General features: G+C 41.8%; 1 protein-coding gene across 18 annotated transcripts in view; it reads right to left on the reverse strand.

Annotated features, from left to right (window-relative positions):
- Window positions 1–21,480, reverse strand: part of Phactr2 (phosphatase and actin regulator 2) — a 266,809-nt gene that overhangs the window by 26,968 nt on the left and 218,361 nt on the right. For 10 of the 18 annotated variants that reach the window (XM_006512673.4, XM_006512674.3, XM_006512667.3 and 7 more), the window contains 5 exons: window positions 20,626–20,637; window positions 18,658–19,195; window positions 12,318–12,511; window positions 10,727–10,883; window positions 5,226–5,281 (listed from right to left, as the gene is read on the reverse strand). In XM_006512673.4, the coding sequence (XP_006512736.1) occupies window positions 5,226–5,281; window positions 10,727–10,883; window positions 12,318–12,511; window positions 18,658–19,195; window positions 20,626–20,637 (957 nt within the window). The remainder of the gene's footprint in view (window positions 1–5,225; window positions 5,282–10,726; window positions 10,884–12,317; window positions 12,512–18,657; window positions 19,196–20,625; window positions 20,638–21,480) is intronic. The other 8 variants (XM_006512676.3, XM_006512675.3, XM_006512671.3 and 5 more) reach the window with 1 other exon arrangement.

Consider the following 21,480-nt stretch of genomic DNA (forward strand, 5'->3'; position numbering starts at 1 on the left):
CCTTGGGACTTGGCTTTCAAGCCAATGTTCTGAATGGGGTTATGTTGTACTGTGGGTGGGAATTATTTATTTTCTTGTGACTAACTTTCCAAAGTCGTCTTTTTCTCTAGTGCTTCATCAAGTAGTGCAATTCCATGCAGTCCAAACAGACAGGATTGCAAAAAGAAAGTTCAGAATTTTAAAAGAAATAAACAGTTTTCAGGATTTAAGGTATGCATATTTGAAGAGCTTCTGTACCTCATCTTGCTGCTTCTTGTATCTCATCTGTGTTAAGTAAGGCGATTATTTTTCTCTTCATGGTAAAATACATGCCAAGGCTTATATTCTAGGGATTCTAATGAACATAGACTGCACTATAGAAGGGATCAATTAAGAGCTTCAGGAAAATTCTCTTTTATGCCAAGGCTTTATTTAACATATCTATAAGTGTGTGTGTGTGGGTGTGTGTGTGGTGTATGTGGTGTATGTGGTGTGTGTGTATAGGTCAGAGGACGTTGAATGTCATCATTTGCTGCTATCTACCTTGGTTTTTAAGACAGTCTCTCTCTCTCAGAGACCCAAGGCTTACTGACTAGGCTGGGGTGTTTGAGCAGAGACCCCCGGAATCCATCTGTCTCTGCTTCACCAGCACTGAGATGATAAACACATGCCACTATGTAACCCAGCTTTTTTTTTTTTTTTTTTTTTTTGAGACAGGGTTTCTCTGTGTAGCCCTGGCTGTCCTGGAACTCACTTTGTAGACCAGGCTGGCCTCAAATTCAGAAATCTGCCTGCCTCTGCCTCCCGAATGCTGGGATTAAAGGCGTGCACCACCAAGCCCGGCTCATAACCCAGCTTTTTAAGTGGGTGCTGGCAACAGAACTTAGGTCTTCACAATTGCACTGCAATCACTTTACTGACTAGGCAATTTTCACAACCCTAAAATATACTTATTGTAAAAATTCAAATGGCCTTTTCGCCACTAAGGTCGGTGTCATGAGTAAAACGCACTGACTATGCACAGGAGCTGTAGGTTTGGCTCATCGACCCCACCACATTTTCTCTCTATTTTTTCTTCTCTGGACATAATGAACTCCCTGTATTCTTCTGAAATACATCTGTTAATTTACAAGGTAGAAGATGATCCATGTTGTTATATTCTGCAATACAAACGGAAATCACCCTTCGGACAAGAGACACTTCAAGTTCCTTCATCAAATTAATTTAATTCTACATCAGATTTCTTGTGAGTGAACTGTAAGCTTTGCTGATTGCTTCACAAAAACAAGTCTCTCTATATCCTTAAAATGTCCACAAAGGGTTACTTACTTAGTGTGAATTGAATGAAGCTTGTGAATTGTATATTATTGAACGTATTAGACAAAATACAAACTTCTCGTTGATGTTATTAAAGTCAGACCTTTACAGGGCAAGGACTGTAAGAAAAATATAACCCTTAAATATAATTTTAGTCACTTCTTCTCATATGCCTACCATGCTTCATTTCTTTTTTTGTAAAAGTTACTCCTATAACAAATTAAATTTATTCATTTTACTTTAGGAGTGTTTTGCCTACATTTTCTGTTTGTACCCCATGTGTGAGTTTGGCACTAAGGTCCAAAGAGGGCATTGAATGTTGTGGTTCTGAAGTTGAAGATGACCGTGATCTTCCATGGGAATGATGGGAATTGAACCTGGGTCTTCTGCAAGAGCACCAAGTGCTCTCTCAGATCCTAACTCTTAGGGTCCTACTTCCCATGCTTCATTTCTTAAACGCAGTTTTTTCAAACACTCACACCCACACACAGACACACTCCACACACAAAAATCCCAAAAGGTTTTCATTCTTTATGTAAAATGTCATTTCTTTGAAGGGAATATTAGTTTTACCATTTAAGGATGTTGTACAACAAGGTGACAGCCAGTGATGTCTAAGAAGGGAAGAGCTGATTGCAGTTAGGCAACTTAAGTAAACAGCGTTTTACGATCTGGGAATTCCTCCTTGATACCAGGAACTGGCTTAGGATATTTTTCCCATGCCTGATGTGATACTTCTAAAGTGGGAAAGGGATGGAGGTGGCTGCCATGATGTAGCCTCGGAGTCTTGGCAGAGTGGTACAGGATTAAGGGTATATCTTGAAGTTGGTACTTAAATATTCATGAGGTGACCACTTAAGGCACAACATTTCCTTTATTTGTTGATTAATTAGCAGACTAATTAATTAATTAAACCATTTAATTAATTAATTAATTAAACAGTATGATGTACATGGTTTGGGGCATTGGGATGGATTGAAGGGTTTCCACCGAGGAAGTGACAGAGCTCTTGGTCAGTGTCTTGCATCAGAGTGGAGGGGTGCTGCCTCAGACAGCCACAGGGAAACATGTGAAAAGCACTCCATCAATACACGTGCTTTAAAGGTGGTGGGCACTGCAGAAAAATGCCTGATGGCTTGCGTGGCCTGGACGCTGTATGGATTAGCTAAGAGAGGAGGAAAAGGAGGAGCAGAACTAACAACTGCGGTAGCACTGCTCTGCTGAGCCACTGACTGGGATAAAAAGAACTGGGCTTCCCCATATGTGCTCTGTGGTTCTGTCTATCTTTTTGCTGCTTGATGTGTTTCCATGTGGGTGGCTTTTTGTTGTGTCTTGTTTTGTTTTACTTAAAAATTTTATTTATCTATTGTGTGTTTATGTTCACAAGCACACTGCCACAGCACACATGTGGAGGTCAGAGGAAAACTTGTGGCGGTAGATTGTGTGGATCCTGGGGATTGTATTCGAGTTGTCAGATCTGGTGGCAGTGCCTTAACTTGCTGGGCCATCTCACTGACTCTGCATAGGTATTTTGAATAGATGAAAATATATTTATAAACTTTTAAAATATATATATATGTATATATATGATACATTAACATATATTTAGGTATTTTCAACAAATGAAAATACATTTATAAACTTTTGAAATGTATATATATATTTATTAACACACATATATTAATATACATGCTAAAAACCTAAATCAATGGGTATATGAAGAATAAAGATGTCCACAGTAGAATATAGATGGAAGACATGTAGTTAGTTGACCTCTGTAAATTTTCATCTTTTTTTTTGTAGGTTTAAAACCTTTCATAGTTAATTGTCAAAGGAAAAGATTCAGAACTCAGTGGCCTGGGTTACTTATTTTTTCCTCTGTGGAAAATATATTTGAAATGACGTAACCGAACATGAGAGCAATGCGTTCTGCCTCAGGTCCTTATGGGAAAGCACACAGCACTTTTCCTGATCAGCCAGAGCTGGCTTCTCTGGTTGTCAAAGGTAAGGGATATGATACTAAGACATCAGGTTTGTCCCATGTCATTACAGAGTAGGTACTGGTGTTTACTGTCACCCCACCCATGGTTATGAAAGTGGTAGGCCTGGACAGTAGACACCAGTAGCTACTTTATGCCTTGACTCCCTTTCTCAGGCGCTAAAACCATCTTGTATCCCAGAGTTTTCTGGTGTCTTCATTTAGATATCCTTGCTACTTCTGAACAGCAACTGCAGATGAATACCTGAGCAGAAAGAGGAAAATACAGCAGAGTGCAGAGGCAAGGGGCTGAACGAAGTGCTTGTGGGCTAAGCTCAGTGGAAAGAGCCTCCCCAGCCAGGCCTGCTTCCTTTGGCCTGTATCAGGGGATTGGGAGCCAGTTATCTGCCTCTCCAGACTGGAAATGGACCTCCTGATTCCAGAATCAACATGAACTTAGAAGGAAGTAAAACAGGGCTAGAGTCAAGACGAAGTTGACTTTGGTCCTTCAATCCTTCCCGAACCTCCAGGAAAACAGAGGGTACAAAAGCCAACACAGCATTTAAGATCAACATGCAATAAATTTCCGGATCCATGAAAGAGTTCCTCAAATAACTAAACTCCACTGTGGCTTGGCACATGAGTCCCCAAGGACAGAATTACCCAGAATTTAAAAGGCCCTCTTTTCAAAGTATCTCTTCAGCCATCCAGCAAGACATACCCTTTGTACACACAGGAGCTTACAGTCCACCTTTGAGCTTAAAGTTTAACTTAGTGAGCATGTCCCAGGAACTCTCAGAGAAAACACTGACACCTAAGGGTTTTTGTTTTCCTGTCAAAATTACCTTCTCTAAGGTAAAAACACACCCTTCTTTTGTAGCCACAAGCATTTTGTCTTTCAGGCGGCATTTCTGTACATCAGCAGGCTCTTTGATGGGATCTACTCAAAGGATGCTTACAAATAACCAGAAAAAGCACAGCAGGACAGAGATGCTACAGAGAGGATGGTTGGTCCTCCTTGTGCTGGTTAAATGCTCATCGTTGGGCTGTTCCAGTCATGGCAACAGTCCTACAAATATACTACAAGAATCTTTCTTTCCTTTAGTAAAGAAAATATCTCATATTAGAGTGTGGGGTCATCCAGCAGGCTGACTGTGCTCTGCCAGCTTGGTTGAGAAGGATGTTCCCATGCCAGTGACTTACTGCTATTAGAGTGCTGCCCAGGGTTCTGAGCATTCCCATTCTTTAAGATTTCACAAAATACAAAGCTCTTTGGGAGTAAGGTTAACATCTACAAGTTCAGCTAGACTCTGCCTTTAAGCTCACCGACGTTCATGGCCATCCTGCGAGAACAGCAGGGCAGGCTGTGTTTCTAGTGGGATCTCCCACACTTAGCCACCAGCAATCAGAATGGAAAAACAGAGTCGGGGAATGAATGGAGAACTCTTTAGGTTTCAAGAAACCACAAAGAATTCAAGAAAGAAGAGGAGCTATCACAACAGAGGAAAATAAAATGCCTTGCAAAACCCTTCTTGCCATAATTTTAAATCGGGACATTTGCTCAACCTAGCAACAAACTGTATTATTCATAACAATATAGGGATGTTTGATTGATTTCCTTGTGGATTCTGTCTCTGGCAGTTATTTGAGTAGACTAGAGCATTTGCTTTAATATTTGAGCAAAAGAACACATGGGATACATTTCTTTCTGAAACATAATTACTATGAGTAGGGTTCCACTTTAAGGGACACCAGGCTTAAAGCCATAAAAATGAAATATGAAAACTAAGAACTTATTTTTTATATATGTAAGCATCTAACTAACGTATGTGACACACACAGGCCATTTCAGGCAGCTGTGAGTCATGGTTCCCTCCTGTTGGACAGGCTGTCTCTGGGGCAACTTGTTATTGATCACCTGTGGGATCACAGTGCAGCATCAGATACTCACGTTTTAAGATGTTTCTTTGCTCTAATTCTTCCGTTGTTGGCCTCTGGCTGAGTCTCCTACGAGGACAAAATGAAGAATATACACCACAGGTTACAAGATGAATACACCCCAAGTTACAAATGAGACTCCTTGAGTGGAAGATACAAACAAAACAGCAAAGCTAGACTTTGTCATATCTTGAGAAATAAACCTAAAAATTTAAGCCTGTAAGCTAAATCTCTCCCTTCAATCTGTTCAGACACTATCAAGAATGGCTTAGACTATCTCCCCTTTACTCATCCTCGAAGGACAGGCATCTGACTTTGGTTGGGTCCATGTCTACAGATCATGGCTTTCCTAGTAGCTAGGTGTGGGATGGGACATGAGCAGAGTGAGCTTTTAAAGTTGCTTTTCACCCTCGCCATAGATGAGTGTGTGGTCCCTGCTTTCCACGACCCTCTTGCACAGGCTACACTTGAACATGGTGTTATGAGCCAGCTTTGATCTTGGAGATGAAATTACCCAGGGGCATAAGAAATTAATAAAGCAGAAGGAGTCTGGCTGTTAGGCCTCTGAGGAGAGAGAAGGAGAAACTCCATCATGCTGGGTGGCCCAGCTTCCTCTAGACTGCCCAGTAAGAAAGAAATCAACATACATTACTTGAACGCCTAGATCCCTGGCACGTTACAGCAACTTAACTGATAGCTTACTTAATTAATGTACAGCACACTGGTGCCTCAAATCAGCTGCTGTTGCAAAGTTCACGCCAATGTTATGAGTTGCTCAATCTATGCTGCTCAGGGTTGAAGGGAAATCCTGTGTCAGGCCCTTCGAGTTATCTTAAGCTATGGGGCTCCCTCTTCCCTGCTGCTGAGATAAGCCAGGCTCATCCTGGATTAGTAGCTAACTGCTTTACATCAGGGCAGAAACTCCTTATAACTTTGTTTCTGGTCTTGTTCACATGATTAATTTCTTGTTAATCATAGTGAAAGATTTCCTTGGAATGTATGCTGAGTTTGCATAGGTTATGATGAATATACACACAAAGGCAACTGACTTTAATCGACTATTTTCTAGACCTACCAAATTCTCAGTGGTAGGAACATGTCAAACTAGTGATCATTCAGAGCTTGCTCAGATTTTTCTTAAAGTTAGATCTCCATTGGGTCTACTTTGAAATTAAAACGAGTTACAGAGTCCACAAAAGGCCCTAGGGAGCAAATGTAGCCGGGCAGCTGGAGTCTATACCCGATCTATACTGTGTGCTATGAGTGTGCATTGCCAGTGTACTGGAGTCTGTCATGCCCAGATGTGCTAGTTATCTCCTTTTCTACCTTCACCAACCAAAGAGCATACACGATGGACTGAGGTCCCCCTGCACACACGTAACAGATGTGCAACAACTGGAGCAGGGGTTGTCTCTAAAGCTGTTGCTTGTCTGTGCCTAGCCCTGCAGAGACTTGATGTGCTAGGGGATGTGGGGGGGGGGTCATGGAGGTGCTCCCAGGGAGTACCCACTTTCTCAGAGGAGAAGGGAGGATGGGGGAGGAACTCTGTGAGGTGGGAGCAGAAGTGGGGCAGTGATGGAGATGTAAAATGGATACATAAATACAGTAATGGAGGGAGAAAGAAGGAATGGTCACCTAGTTTTCAGATGTGTGACTGGGAGATGACTTGTGAAGATTTTTGATATCTAATATGTTCATAACAAATTTAATACAAAATACATTTTAGAATAGTTTTTAAAATTCTACAGCTGATTGAAATAGGACCTTGAAGGTTGTCTTGCAGGAAGAATGGAAGCCCCTGAGTTCTTTATCCACATGTGAGAGTATGTAGAAAAAGACTTGGCTGTGTGAAGCACAGATAACTGTGAGAATAGTCACCTCTACCTTTTCTTCCTACTCTCGAAGTTTCTGGTACTGTGTTGATTATGACTGTGTCTGGAATCGTTTAAACAATTCAGCAAGGTAGCTGCTGGCTCCCAACTTGAAGATGAAGAAAGAGATGGACGAACTTGCTTAAACTAAACCACGAGCAAATGCTGGGGACAGGCTCTGCTCCTGCCTTATTTGACTTAAAAGTGTGTTGTCTAAGTTCTAGTTGTGGGTAGAATCCTGAGCAAGACGAATAAGATGTGCTGTGTCCGCTGACAAATAATTCTTTAACATTTATAAACTATTAAGAACAAACTTTACGGCATTAAGAAAAATTAAGGCTACAGATCATGTCTGCACTTAACAAAGATATTAAGTATTTGGAGGGCACTGCTGGGAAACTGGCTCATAAAAGATACAGGTGGTACCCACAATGGATGGTTAGAACTGGTCTCCATCCATTCTGATCTATGCCCACACTTCACTTCCTGTGCTTCCCATCTGCAAGGAATCCTTGATGAAACAGACAGAAGTCTGATGTCGTGCACTGCTGTTTTTGATTTTTGATTTTTTTTTTTTAGTTTGTTCTCTAACCTCTTTCTATATTAGTGCCCTGGTCTTGTCCACTTGGTTTGTTTTAAATTGTCCCTGTTACAAACAGTCCCATCATACATATCTTTATAAGACACCCTTTAAAGAATTATTTTAGATCCTCTCCTTCTTCCATATGCCTCCAAGATAGAATTATTATGCAAAGAAATGGCTTATTATAGCACTAAACTTCTTCAAAAATATTAATCAAGAACAATGTATGCTGATTTTCAGTAAACTCAGGTTTAATTTTTAGTTGTGTTTCTGCTAGTTTAAAAGGTGTATTCAATTTAAGTTAAAATTAAACATGGAACTTTACTGGATGCTTGGTGTGATCCAGGTAGTAAAAGCCTTAACTATAAGAACTCCGTTTTATAGGTGACATCAAACATTGGGAATCTTCTATCTTATTGTAGATATATTTCTGTCAGTAGTTTTTTTCAGTTCTAAATAAGACCACATTCCATTAATTAATTAATTGATATTAATTATTTCATTCATTCACTTGTTTGCAGTGCTTATGATCAAACCTAGGGTCTTACATTTGCTAAGCTACCACTTTACTCCTGGGCTCCACCCTAGCCCAGACTTGCTGACTGTGACTAGTCCTCCCCCTCACTATTAGGCATATCACAGCTTCAAACATCTTCAAAATGTCCTCCACTCCATCTCAGTGGATGATCTTTGCCCTTCCTTTCGCTCACGTTGGAAGAGGCGATCCTTGTCTTGTTTCCTTTCATAAGATCAAAACCCCATCAAATGATCTGACTCTATCCAATACACCTACTTTCCTTCAAAGTTCGTGATAGTGGCACAGCTGATCAGCCTGTCTAATGAATTTTTCTCACTGCTAAAATGTTTGCTGTCTCTCTAAATTCATTCCATCCACTGTGGTTGTCTGCACAGGAAGTGTTTTGAGCCTCAGGTAAAGGAAACAGTTGGTTTTGAGAATACAGTGACTGCCTCCTCTCCCACTTTCTGTGTCCTCCTCTTCTGTGCTAGTGACAGTATTACTGTGATGCTGGGGTTCATTGACTAGCCTTAGATTTTTTTTGAACTTGCAGAAGTTATTCTGTAGTAGTTTTGTTTTCTCACTTTTTAGGCACAGAATTACAAACAATAGCATTTTGGTCCTATAATTTATATTTTTTCCACTACAAATAACTATGATTAGACATTTAGAATAGAAAGAGTAGGGAAACTTTGCTCATTTAAAAATGATTTTTGGTTTTATTTAGGTACTAACATATTTAGTATAATTTATGAAACCTTTAATTTTCGTTTGTTTCAGGCCTTTGTAATATAATACAATTTTTACCTGGGTGCTGAAGATGGAATCCTGGTCTCCATGCTTGCACAGCACGCCCTTTGCCAACTGAGTGATTATCCTTGCACCTTGGTTCACTTCTTAAAAAATCATTTACTATGATAAACTGTACTAATATTCTTTGCTTTGAAGGAGTTTATCTTATTTTGCTATCATTTTATATGCATTATTATTCAGCGATTGAAAAATTTCACAGCCAGGCGTGGTGGTGCACGCTTTTAATCCCAGCACTTGGGAGGCAGAGGCAGGTGGATTTCTGAGTTCAAGGCCAGCCTGGTCTACAGAGTGAGTTCCAGGACAGCCCAGGCTATACCGAGAAACCCTGTCTTGAAAAAACAAAAAAACAAAAACAAAAAAAAGTTCACAGCTAAACATAAACAAAGACAATAAAATAATAAAACACATTGGTCACAGGCTCTTCTGCATGTGGGGTAGAGGGGATGCTATAAAAGAAATCCATCAGCGACGATCAGTGCTCCTGTCCTGCTTCTGTCACAAAGGAACTGCACAGTATCCAGCAGTCCCCTTTCTCCCACCCCCCAGCCCCCAGAGTGGCCCCTGGCTGTACTTGTTAAGAAGACAAATTTGACATGAAGTTCCTTTGACTTCTGCTAGCTCCTTCCAGAGACAGGAAACGGTCAAGGCTTAGGGCTGAGGTGAAAACACTCCAGTGGGAAGACTCCTGGAGTCCCAGGGAGAGTCGCAAGTGCTGGGAATTCCCAGGCCTCCTCTGGGAATCCTTAGGAGGGCGACCCTTCTTCCCCTCAGATAGGAGCCACAGCTGCTGTCACTAAAAGTCACCCTTTTGGCAGAGAAGGGCCTTAGGGGATTCTTTTCCTGTGGAGAATGGCCCTGGTACAGACCTTCCCACAGGATCATATAAGCCTCTAAACAAGGGCAGCAACTTCCTCCCATCTTTACATCCTGATCTAGTTCCCTCCTCCCAGTGATATGCCCTGAGACATGTGCAAGTGGGAAAAAAAAAAACTGCAGAAAATGGTGACACTTGAGTATGCTTAAGCTGGCATCAGAAAAAAAAAAGAGCTTTGGTGGGAAGGAATTAACCTCTATTATAAAAGTCTAGTTAAACGAACTTCTGAAGGTGTGTGTGGCAAAACCGTAAGGCCTACGGTACAGGAGGGCGGGGGGGAAGGGAGACGTGATGCCCAGTGGTCCATTCGTTCTAAGCTAGAGGGCTCAGTGCGGACAGAGGTCTATGCTTGCTTACCTGACTAGGACAAGGCTAGGCCAGGCGTGGCCTGTCTCCAGTCTCACAGCCCACATGATGGAATCTCATAATTGTCACATAGAAATCCCAGTGAGTCCTCAGATTAGAACATATGGTGGACAGGCTGCTGCCTGCAGGCCAAACCCTTCATGCCATCCCTCCTTTGGTAAACACATTTTATTAAAGCACTCCCGGGCTCATCTGTTTATATATTATTTACATGTTTTCTACAATGTCACAGTTGAATAACTGAAATGGAGACCAGCCATCCATCCAAGCCTGAGCATTCATAACTGGTTCTTTGTTGGCAAAGTGTACTGATATCTGAGCTAGATTTTGGAGCTCTTAAAGGTACTGAACAACTGACCAAAGGGTAAATTCTGTGAATGGCTCGCCATTTGAGACCCAAGCCTGGTGAAGTCACCAAGACCCCTGGCAGGTAGGAGACTTTGGGAAGAACAGGACCCAGTCACTGCTGCGCTCACACCCCAGCAAGTACCTGACCAGCTTGGTTCCGATCTGTTGTCGCAGCTCCTGCCTCTCCTCTTCAGATGTTCGCTGCAGGATGTTTTTATCCTCCAGTTCTTTCTTGGACGGTCTGTTGCCAAGTTTGATGGCAAGTGTATCCCTTCGTCTTATCTTGCTTGCCAGTGCACCTGAGGGTCGAAAAGGGCAGAAATACAGGTAGATCAGTGTTAACCTTAGCAGGGCTTTCGTTACCCATGGCTGGACTTGAACAGGACCTAGGCCAAATATTTTACTTGCATGTGAGAGGGGAAACCTAATCAGTCAGAGGGCTGGGGTCGAGCTGGAGGTAGTTCATCTTGAAAAAGAACGGAAGGAGTTTTCTTTTTTTAAACTGTTCTGGGAAAAGGCAATCCCAAGACACCATGAACAAGCTTGAAGTATCACCTCATCACTGGGATGGTGATAGCTGACGTTTATCCTGCTGATATGGTGGGCCACGGAAGTCAGTGATTGCACAATTCTGCTTTCTTTTCAAGTCAAAAGCTTATCCTCTCCCCTTCTTCTGTACAGTTAATCCTCAGCATCCTCTCCCCCCCCCCCCCCCCAGGCTTCGTGCTGGCAGAGAGCCTACCCTATATACAAATGCTTTAACCCTCAGTCACCCAGGCATCCTTAAACTCCCAGCAGACAGTAGCTATCAGATGGATACTAGCGAAGGGAAATTTAACAAATTTCTATTGAATCATTAACATACTAATCACTTTTAGTCATCTATAAATTCAATCCCACATTGAATTCCTCCCAAGTCACACTCCTCCTAAGTTAAAAGCAAAGCAAAATGCAAAAACAAAAAGCAAAATCAAACACCATTTGTAACAGTGCACTGCAGTCATCTAGTTAGACACAGCCCTGGTCTTCACTCCCCTTTAGGATCCTTCCCTTTTAGAGGTCACCCTAGCTTAGTGATAGTGGACAAGTCAGGTTGATGAACTTCAACAAAGTGTTTGTCCTGCTTGACTCATTCCTCTCTCTTCAAGCTATACTATAAAATGAGTGAGATTCTCTAACATTTCCAGTAAGCCACGGAATCCCCGCCTTTCTGACATTCTTCAAGAATAGGCCCCCGGACGAATGCCTACCCTTGACTTTCCTGGGGAAAGCCTCTGTTCTTAGGAAGTTTAGATTGTTTGTATCACGACAAAAATTCAGTCTAACTGATTGATGAAGGTGTGAGATACCTCTGCAGTATCCTCTTCTGGAAAAAAAATTTGTCGCCATGAACTAAACTTTGGGACAGACACATTTCCTATTTTCTTGCAGGACTGGGAACTGAACCCATGACATTTTGCTTTCCTCCAAGACTGTCTTTACTTTTTAGCTTGAGACATGCTCTCATGAAGTTGCCCAGGCTAGTCTTGAATGTCCTGTCTAGTCAAGGCTTGCCTTGAACTTCCTATAGACTTACTCCATCCTTCCATGTAGCTGGGATCAAAGGTCTGTATCACCAGTTCTAACTAGGATAGATCTATTTCGTCTAATTTGAGAGAAGAGAGTGCATAGCAGGTAGCTCTCCTCCTACTATGTATGTTGCTTACTCCTCCATCTCTTGGAAATAGTCTTACTTTCTCCACTGCTGTCATCATCATCATCTTCTTCATCATCATCATCAGTGTACAAGATGGGTCCATCTGAGTCAGAGTCGTTGGCTTGGTACTCTCTTGGGGCCTCATCTTCTGGGGCACTGAAGGATTCTGACGAGTCTCCCATCTGCCCAGGGGTCAGTAACTGTGGTCCCAGCTCATCTTTGGTTGTAAAACTGTCAAGGGCAGAAAAGCACAGGGTGATGTGAAGTTGACAGCAATCTTTAAGAATACCAACGCAACGAAAAGCATGCTAGCTAGCATCATGAATATCCTTCATGGGAAAGGGAGAAATGCAACACGGAAGTGCTCTGACCCATTATTTAGTTATGAAGGTTAAATATTTCTTGTTTGCAAAGTGAGAAAGTATCACTGTGTGATAGCTAACACATTATGTGCATAAACAGTGCGAAGCTATACTTAGTCCATGATTGTCCATAAACAATAGAGGAAAAAGTAGTGGATTAGGGTGGATGGGGGAGGGGTAGCTTACTTAGTAAATAAAGTGTTTGCTGTGAAAGTCTGAATACCTAAGAGCTCAGTCCCTAGAACTCACATTAAAAACTTATAGCTGGGGTAGCGCCTACTTATACTTTCCATGCCTGGGAGGCAGGGCCAGGCAGACAGGCAGATTTCTGGGGCTCATTTGCCAACCATCATTGCCTACAAGGCCAGTAAGAAACCCTGAGTCTACAAATGGATGGCATCTGAGGAAAGACACCTGAGGCTGGCCCATGATCTTCACATATACATGCACATGTGCACGGACACCGTCCTACACACACACACACACACACACACACACACACACACACAGGCACATGTACAACAACAGTGAGTCAGAAGCACCACAGTACTCGATTCTTTCTGTACTTCTTGTTTGCTCTTTGAGTCTGAATGCCAAGCCTCTGCTTCTTCACATGTTTCTGGAGCATTCAGTTGAGCTCCTTACCCTACTCCCCTGTTCTCACAGTGATCCAAACATGACTCCTTTGCAGAGCTTAGCATCCCTGAAAGGTCTGTTTTCTGACTCCTACCACGTCTTTGACAAATAGGATTCATAGTTCCCTGCATCTCAACATCCAGAAGGGTGTAACGTAGGAAAACATATATTTTATTAATATTGGAAGAAATCCCATTTTCTTTCTAGCCAGTGAGTCAACACACAAAAACCCTAAATCCTCTCTGTGCTTTAATTTCTTCATGTATAAGGCTTCCAGTCTTACGGGATGAGGATGCAGGGTGTGAGATGGGAGGAAGCTTTAGATAAAGGAAATAAATACCCTGGTGGATAATAGCGCTTTGTCGTTTAAATAGGTAAAGATCTCCTGAGTGCTCGCCCACTCTCAAAGACTATGCATGGGGCAGTGAAAATAGTTAATTTCAAAAACAGTGTAATCATTGTTGTAAGATAAAAAAAACCTCCCCCAGGACTTTCTGATATAAGTAGATGAATTCACATCTGGATGTCATACTTCTGAAAGAACATACAGTGAAAAACGTGTCTATTGTTCTCACAGACAAACAAACAAACAAAAAACCCAACCTCTAATTCTTCCCTAAGAAACAACACAATCTGAAAGTGCCTTCACTAACTCACACTGGTAGACTTCATTAGGACAAAAGGCATTTAAATTCAATTTTGTGGTTTTAAGGCCAGTCACTTCTAAGACTCTCCATTTTTTTTTTTTTTTTTTTTACTTAGAAAAACCCAACAGCCTAAATTGTTCTCAAAGAGATATATGAAATCTTACTTGACTGCGTGTATGCATGGGTTCACTAATTTTGAATGTCTTCCTTTGCTAGTTTTATTATTTAAGATATGGCCTCTCACTGAACCCAGAACTTAACATTCCAGCTAGACTGGTGCCAGCAAGTTCTGGGGACCATGCTGGCCACTGCTGTCTTCCAGTCTCCCACACTGGAGATGTTACATATACGCACTGCTATGCCTTCCTATTACATGGTGTTGGGGCTAAGTGAAGGTCTTCATGCTTGCTCAGTAAGCACTTTATGCACTGAGCTGTCTCTCATGTACCTGAAATCTCATTTTAAATTATGTGACATATAAAAGTAACCCAAAATTCTTAAGGGTACCATTTGGTGGCATTTAGGGTCACTCACCTTGCTGTGCCATTTCCATCCCACGTCTCCAGAACTTTTGCATCTCTCTAACCTGAAGGTTATGTCCCATTAACTAATAACTCCCCACAGTTCCTACCCTCAGAAACCACCATTCTCGTCTCCGTATCTGTGACACTGGCTAGTTTTCCAACCTCATCCAAGTAGAATTTTACACGGGGTGTACCTTACGTCACCTAACACGATGTCAGGCATATCCATGTCACGGCAGTGGTAGAACTCCCTTCCTCTGGAAGGTTAGATGATGACAGTATGTGTGTGTGTGTGTTTGCAGCGCTGTTGTTACTCATCCCTGAGCCAATGCATAGTGGGGGCTTTTTTACCTTTTGGGGACTCTGTATACACTGGTGTTCAAATCCATTGCCCACTTCCAGTCCTTTGAACTTGCTGAATTGCTGAATTATACAGTAATCCTATCTTCACTTCTTTGGAGACAACACACAATGAAGTGTCATTGCAAATAAAGGAAGATTTATTCATAAGGACAAGCTTTCCATAGTCTAGAATTTTGCTTATTGCTGCAGAAAGCTATTCTATTTTGAAGAGACTATCACTTTGGGGTCTACACTATGTTAATTAATAATACACTTTGCATATGTAGAACAAGGTACTTCAGGTCTCAATCCTGGTACTTGTGCTATTAGTCACTAATCTACTGTATTAATTAGTTTAACCTTACCACTGGTGTAGTATTCTGCAATCTACTGTATTAATTAGTTTAACTTTACCACTGGTGTAGTATTCTGCAATCTACTGTATTAATTAGTTTAACTTTACCACTGGAAGAGTATTCTGCAGTTTACAGGGTTCAGCAACATTTACTTACAACTCATAACTATTTGAGACTGTAAGGTAGTTATTTACAACGTGGATTCAAGAAAGGCCGTAAGTCAGTAGCCCACCCAACCTGGCCAGTGCAGTGTGGGATCCAGACTGAGATTGTGAGTCTACTTACTAAACGTTAGATTTTATCATTATAATTAGTCAGTATTAAATATGTGCCTGTCTGCATTGGTCACCTCACACCTTGCCTCTTTTGGTTTCTGAGAACACTGGACAACATAGCACATTCCATAAATTTTTGTGGAATGGGCCCAACAAGTCATTTTTCCAACATGACCTCAAATGGGCCATGTTTTTCTGCCCCATGTTATAGAGCTGTCTGTGTTATGGATCAAGCTGTAAATGAAGAGAAACAGACTGAACAGCAGCCTGTGGGACAGGAAGAGATGTAGGTATTTTTATATACAACCACTAGCCCTTTTCAAGTTGTGATACTTGTATCCCAAACAGAAGGCTTTTCATGCTAAGACAGAGTCTTCACACGTTGGGTGACTAAATATAACCCAGGGAAAGTTCTAGGGAAAGCAAGTAAGTGAGAGCCAAAAACTCCAATTCAAATTCCACTTGAAAGAGAGAGAGTCTGGGAGGAGACTGTCTTCCAAGCTCATTAAATCAAGTGCAAACACAAACTACCCCCAAAGAAGGCATTATAACGTCAGTTTTCAAATTAAAAAAAAAAAAACTACCAAGAAGAAAATGAGTTCTAGGAAACTTGGAGAGTTAAGCCTGATTGAAAAGTAAATCTATGACAAACACCCCCAGTATCAACTGAGACCCAACCTTACTCCCAATAATCGCAGCATCGCTGGATATGGAAAACATCTGTTTATTTCTTTATCTAAAAACTCTTCATGTGTCTGGGATAACTTGGATATTAAGTTTCAAGTATGTAGTATGGCTCTTAGCGCAATAAGCACCCTCCCCAGAAGTTCATGGAAATGAACTGGAGAGTCAGGTCACCTATGGATATGAGCTCTCCGAACTCTTACAGCTGCCCAAAGTTTACCGTTCTCTTTAGCATACTGAACAACAAACCCGTATACTCAACTCACTTTCCAAAATTGAGATCCCATCTTACACACATATTTCCTAAGCACACTGGTCAATATTTTGATTAAGATGAACTCTCTGGAACTAGCTCGCTTTGCTCACATTTATCCCCTCAGTGCCTACTGCATTGCCCAGCACCGAGCAAACAAACCGGAATTACACACTGAAAAATAAGAATTTCAGTTTGAAGGCCTGACATAATGGCAATGCGGAGAAATTCTGCAGTCAAAGGAAGGTGTGCTGTGGGCTTGCTGTGTGGTCTTGGATGTGTCCCTTGGAATTCAGGTCTTGAGAGCTTTGTCATCAATGCACTAGCACTGGACAGCCTGGCCTCCTGAGGACAACACTTTAATAAGTAGATAAAATCCATTACAGAAAGGGCTCCTGGAACACATATAGTTTTCATGCTTTTTCAGGCAAGCTACCTTCTGCAGTAGAGGTATCCTCATCCAATGCTGGTGTTTGATATAGGCTTCTCAGCCTCTAGAACTTTGAGTCAACACATGCACATTTACTATAAATTACCCTCTCTTGTGTAGTCTGACAGCATCATCAAACAGGCCAATAGAGATAGCACCCCATTTATCTCAGTGTCCTCTGCCTCCATAGCCTTTATTAAAATGTCAGGCAGATAATTTGTACTTTGATATTTACTTATCTTCCCTTGCTTTTCCTTCAAATGAGGCTTCTCTGAATGATAAGAAATAAGGAACCAATGAACTGTTAGAAAAAAAAAAGGGAGCAGAAGTTGATACAATTATTTTGGGAGACAGAATATTGTCCCAGGCCTGGAGTTTGGTATGAAGTTCTAGCATTGACCTCTCATTTGGCCACTGCTAGCCTGGAAATAACACTAAGTCAACAGTTTGAATGCTCTCCACTGTGGGGTTTCAAATAAAAATATTAAATTTATAAAGTAGGCATATTCTAGAGAAAACTTATGTGAATGAAGTGTTAATGGATATCTCCTGACATGGATCAAGTAATCAATAAATGAAGGTTTCTATTAACAGAAATTAAATAATTAAAGTGTCCTGATCAAAGCCACACTAAACATGTAGTGGGCATTTTAACGGACTTAACGTGACGAATTTCCAGAGGGGGATCTGGTTAAATGATTCCAAGATTGAAAAAAATATATTTTTAGAAAGAGGAAGAGGTTGGAATTTAGATCTGAGTCTCCCCTAGACAGAACTGACCACTGCATCAGCAGCATTTGTACGCCCTGATGCTCTGCTAGCCACACACCTATGAGTCTAACTCAACTTTAATAGCATATTTATAGCACTCAGTGAGTGATATCAGTAAAGGAGAGAAAAGATCCCTTGTGAGCTCCAGGTTTCTGACCTAGGCAGCTGAACGATGATGGGTCACTAACCCGTACGGGTAAGATCAAGTTCCTTGGTCCATCTTATTCAGGTGTTAGTTAGTGACTTACTTAGTTAGTTAGTTAGTCTGTCTTTAGCAAAACTAAGATTGACCACTATAGCTTCTTCTGTTCTAATCTACAAAATCCACCATCAGAGGCACCCCATCTTCAGCTCTACTGAAGCAGGCTGACCTTCCCTTTAGGCACATTAGCTCACTCTTCCATTGTCACTGGGAACTCAGTGAACATGCATTGCAGCCCTACAGCACATTAGACTCCATACTGGCTTCTAAGAACATAGAAATAAGTAGCGCATGCTGGCTAGTTCTACCCTATGTGTAGGGAAAAATGTCTAAACAAAATAGTTACTTCTAGTTCCATCAAGAAGTGTTGGAAGATTTCACGGGAGAAGTTAGATTCCAGTGAAGGATTCCTAAGGCAGGGTTCATTCTACTCTTGGTATACGTAGAGCCAGCATTTTAGACTGCTTTACTCTTGGTCTTAATTTTCCTAAGGAAGAAAGCTAAGTTGGTACATTGAGACGAAGTTGAGCAAGAATGGATGGGTGATCTGGGACCAAATGATGAAAGGTTTAAAACAAGTATCCGACAGATAACGAATGAAGTCACCTAGGTAGAAGAAAGAGAAGGATGGATCATGTTGACGGAGGGTCTAAACATCCTTGGAAGGCATGAGCCAAAGCATATTTGTCAGCATCGTCATTACAATTTTCCACACAGCCCATGCAACTCCACACTCAGGGCTCAGGAAAACCAATGGTGAGAGCACAGGTGTGCTACCCTACCTACATCAGCAGGGTTAAAGCCGATGGGAGCAGCCTGTGTTCCTTTATTCCAATAGACTGCTCTAGTGGCCTGCAATACTTATAGAGCATTCGTGGTCTGAGTCCCAACTCACCATTTTGCCTGTTCTCTGCTCCCACCTAAGCCAGTGCTTGAGTACGGAGAGGTTCTGCTCGATGGTTCTTCAGTCCAAAGGAGCTGACTTGTGTCTAAGGCAGAGACGGGCAGGGTAGGTCCATCACTGACTAGGACCATGGGAGTGTCCAAGGCAATAGTGCACTGATCTTCAGGGGGCAGAAGAAGGGCAGGTGGGGATGGTGGTGCTGTGCTAGGTGGCAGAGCGATGGCCGCCTTGGATTTGCTTGTGGCCTGCTCCTCTGCTCCAGCAACAGTCTCCTCTGGTGTGAGGCTCTCTATCCCAGTGTCTGAGAGCTCTCCCTTAAGACTAGGCGTGTCAGAAGTGGTCGTGCTGGGGGACAGTCGGGACGCCACCGGCTGCTTGCTAATTTTTTTCTTGCCCCTCGTGGTCCCCACTAGGCCTGCTTTGCCAGCCAGTGACTCCTTGGGTGCTCTGGGACGAGAAGAGGTGGAGGAAGTGGACGGTGAGGCTGACGCTTTGGAGCCGGTTGCTTTCTTCGGGTGAGAAGAACCAGCTAAAACAGACACAGTTTTTTTGCATTGAAAATCAAAGAAAGCAATAATTTCCAAGTGACTGATTTACAATTGCCAAGGACATTTAAAACTCTCCCTCTGGAATACATTGGATCAATGGATATTTAAAAAATCAGTCAATAACGATGATGGTCTTGTTTTCTGACCTTCCCCCTGCTGCCCCCACGCCTCGAATGTGAGAGGCAGCAAGTGACCTGCATGGTCAAACCTAAGGGCAAGAAGCCTCCATCTTCTCTCTCTTCATCTTCACCTGAAACAGCCAAACAGGCCAGCCGCTTTTTGTCCTTTGAGTCCCTCTTACAGACTCTAAAGACTTGGTCCCATGAAGGGACAGCCATTCTTGGCAAGCTGGCTGTGGGAAACATATGAGCCTTTCCTAACGACATTCTTTGTGTCTTCCTGGGGATGGAGAGGTGGCCCATATTGAGAGGAAGCACAGTGTATACTTACAGCCTTTTTCTGGGTCACAAGCAAATTAATTTCTTTCACTACCTTCCAAGGCAATGTTCCCAGTGCTCCAGGAAAGGAAGCCTGTCCTGATAGCCTCTACTTCCACATGTTATAGTAAGGAGGGATAAAGGAGGGGACAGTCACAGTGCCCCCCTGCCCCACTCAAAACATCAAAATGAAAGGAAAATGCTTGTTGTGGTTATACGCATGAGCACAATCGGAATAATCTGAAGAGGAAGAGCACCACTCCCAGCATTTGCACTTGTGAGCATGTATGTGTGCAAATGAGTGTCTCTCTGTGTGTGAGTGTGTGTGCGCATGCATGTGCCCGTATGTGTGCACATGTGTGAGTGTGTGTGTGTGTGCGCGAGAATGCATGCATGTATGCATGTGTCTATCTGGTTCCTCACGTTAGTGTTCTTGATAGGGTCTTCCTATATCACTTAGTTTGGTTTTGAGCTCTTAGGCTCAAAGGACTGACTTGCTTGCTTCTACTTCTGCAGAAACTGAGACTGAGAGTGCACACCACTTCACTCAACTTTCCCAGAATTCCTAGTCCAGAGCACCCAGACGACATGGTTATTTTGACTGTTTAATGTACTAGGCAAGTCTTCAAAGGACTGCCAGGTCACCTGTGCTTACTTCTGGATAGAGCTGACTTCAACTAAGTCATTTCCGGGAAAAGCCAGTTAAGTAGCCATTCTCCTTGCCTTTAAAACACATGCTTATGTTTGAATTTTTCTTTATATCATCCTGGAAATCCAGTTAAACTCCCACGAGAATACTCTTTTGTTTCATGGCCTTTCTGATCTGCATTTTCTCCAAAAATCTCTTCTGCTACAATGCTACATATCTTACTTTTCCAAGAGAGAGCTCAAGTTTCTTTCACCTCACTATCAGAAATGTCCTGTTAGAGTTCCAGGGCCGTCCCACACTGCACACAGATATCATGGTCACTTACCTCTGGATGCAGCTTTATTGAAGTCAGCGAGAGAGTTGAAATGAAGAACAAACACAGGAACAGACAATGAGACATATGACTTCATTAATTTTGATATATAAAGAAGCCAGTCTTATTTAGTGTCAAGATTTGGGTTTTCAAGGAGTCTCTCTGGTTGTAGTAATTAGTATTTTAGATACACACAATTCCTCTTTGCCAAATCTGGGTTTGTCTGCAGAGTTAATGAACCTTATAATCTCTCTCTGATTACAAGTTAAACTCATTAACCGTACATTCTTAAAAAAAAAGTCTAACCCCACTCTAAATTGATTTTTTTAAATAAAAAATACTCCAACACATTCAACTGTGCTTAAACACATGCAACTGTTTCCTAGTTAATCAGATTCCTTCTGCATATCAATGCTAATGCTATCACTTTTAACTTTTTTTGAAAATTTTCTTCCTTTTTTGAAAGAAAATATTTAATGTTATCTTGTTTTAAAGAAAAAGGATCCTCCCACCCCCAGGGCCTGGAGTGAAAATTCAAGCCCTATTTTGTTTTTAAAGTCTCTTCTAACATTAGAGGGCTTGGTTTCAAAAAGAAACTGCACTTCTGAATAAAAATATTTTGTTAATAGCAACAACAAGAAATACAAAACCCTGGCAAAAACAACAGCATTCTAGACTGACAGGTGGAACTCTCGGGCATCTACAGAGGTAATAATTTAGGTGATAGCTGTTCTCAGATGTGCAGTGGAAAATCAAGAGTCTCAATGTAAATTCTGTGTCTCAGTGACAGTCCTAGAAGCAGTCATATTCATTTATAGAAAGCCCCCCTGCACCCTTTTCATTAAGGCACAGGATAAAATGTCTGTT

The sequence above is a fragment of the Mus musculus genome, chromosome 10 (genome assembly GCF_000001635.26).
Source record: "Mus musculus strain C57BL/6J chromosome 10, GRCm38.p6 C57BL/6J".
NCBI classification, from domain to species: domain Eukaryota; kingdom Metazoa; phylum Chordata; class Mammalia; order Rodentia; family Muridae; genus Mus; species Mus musculus.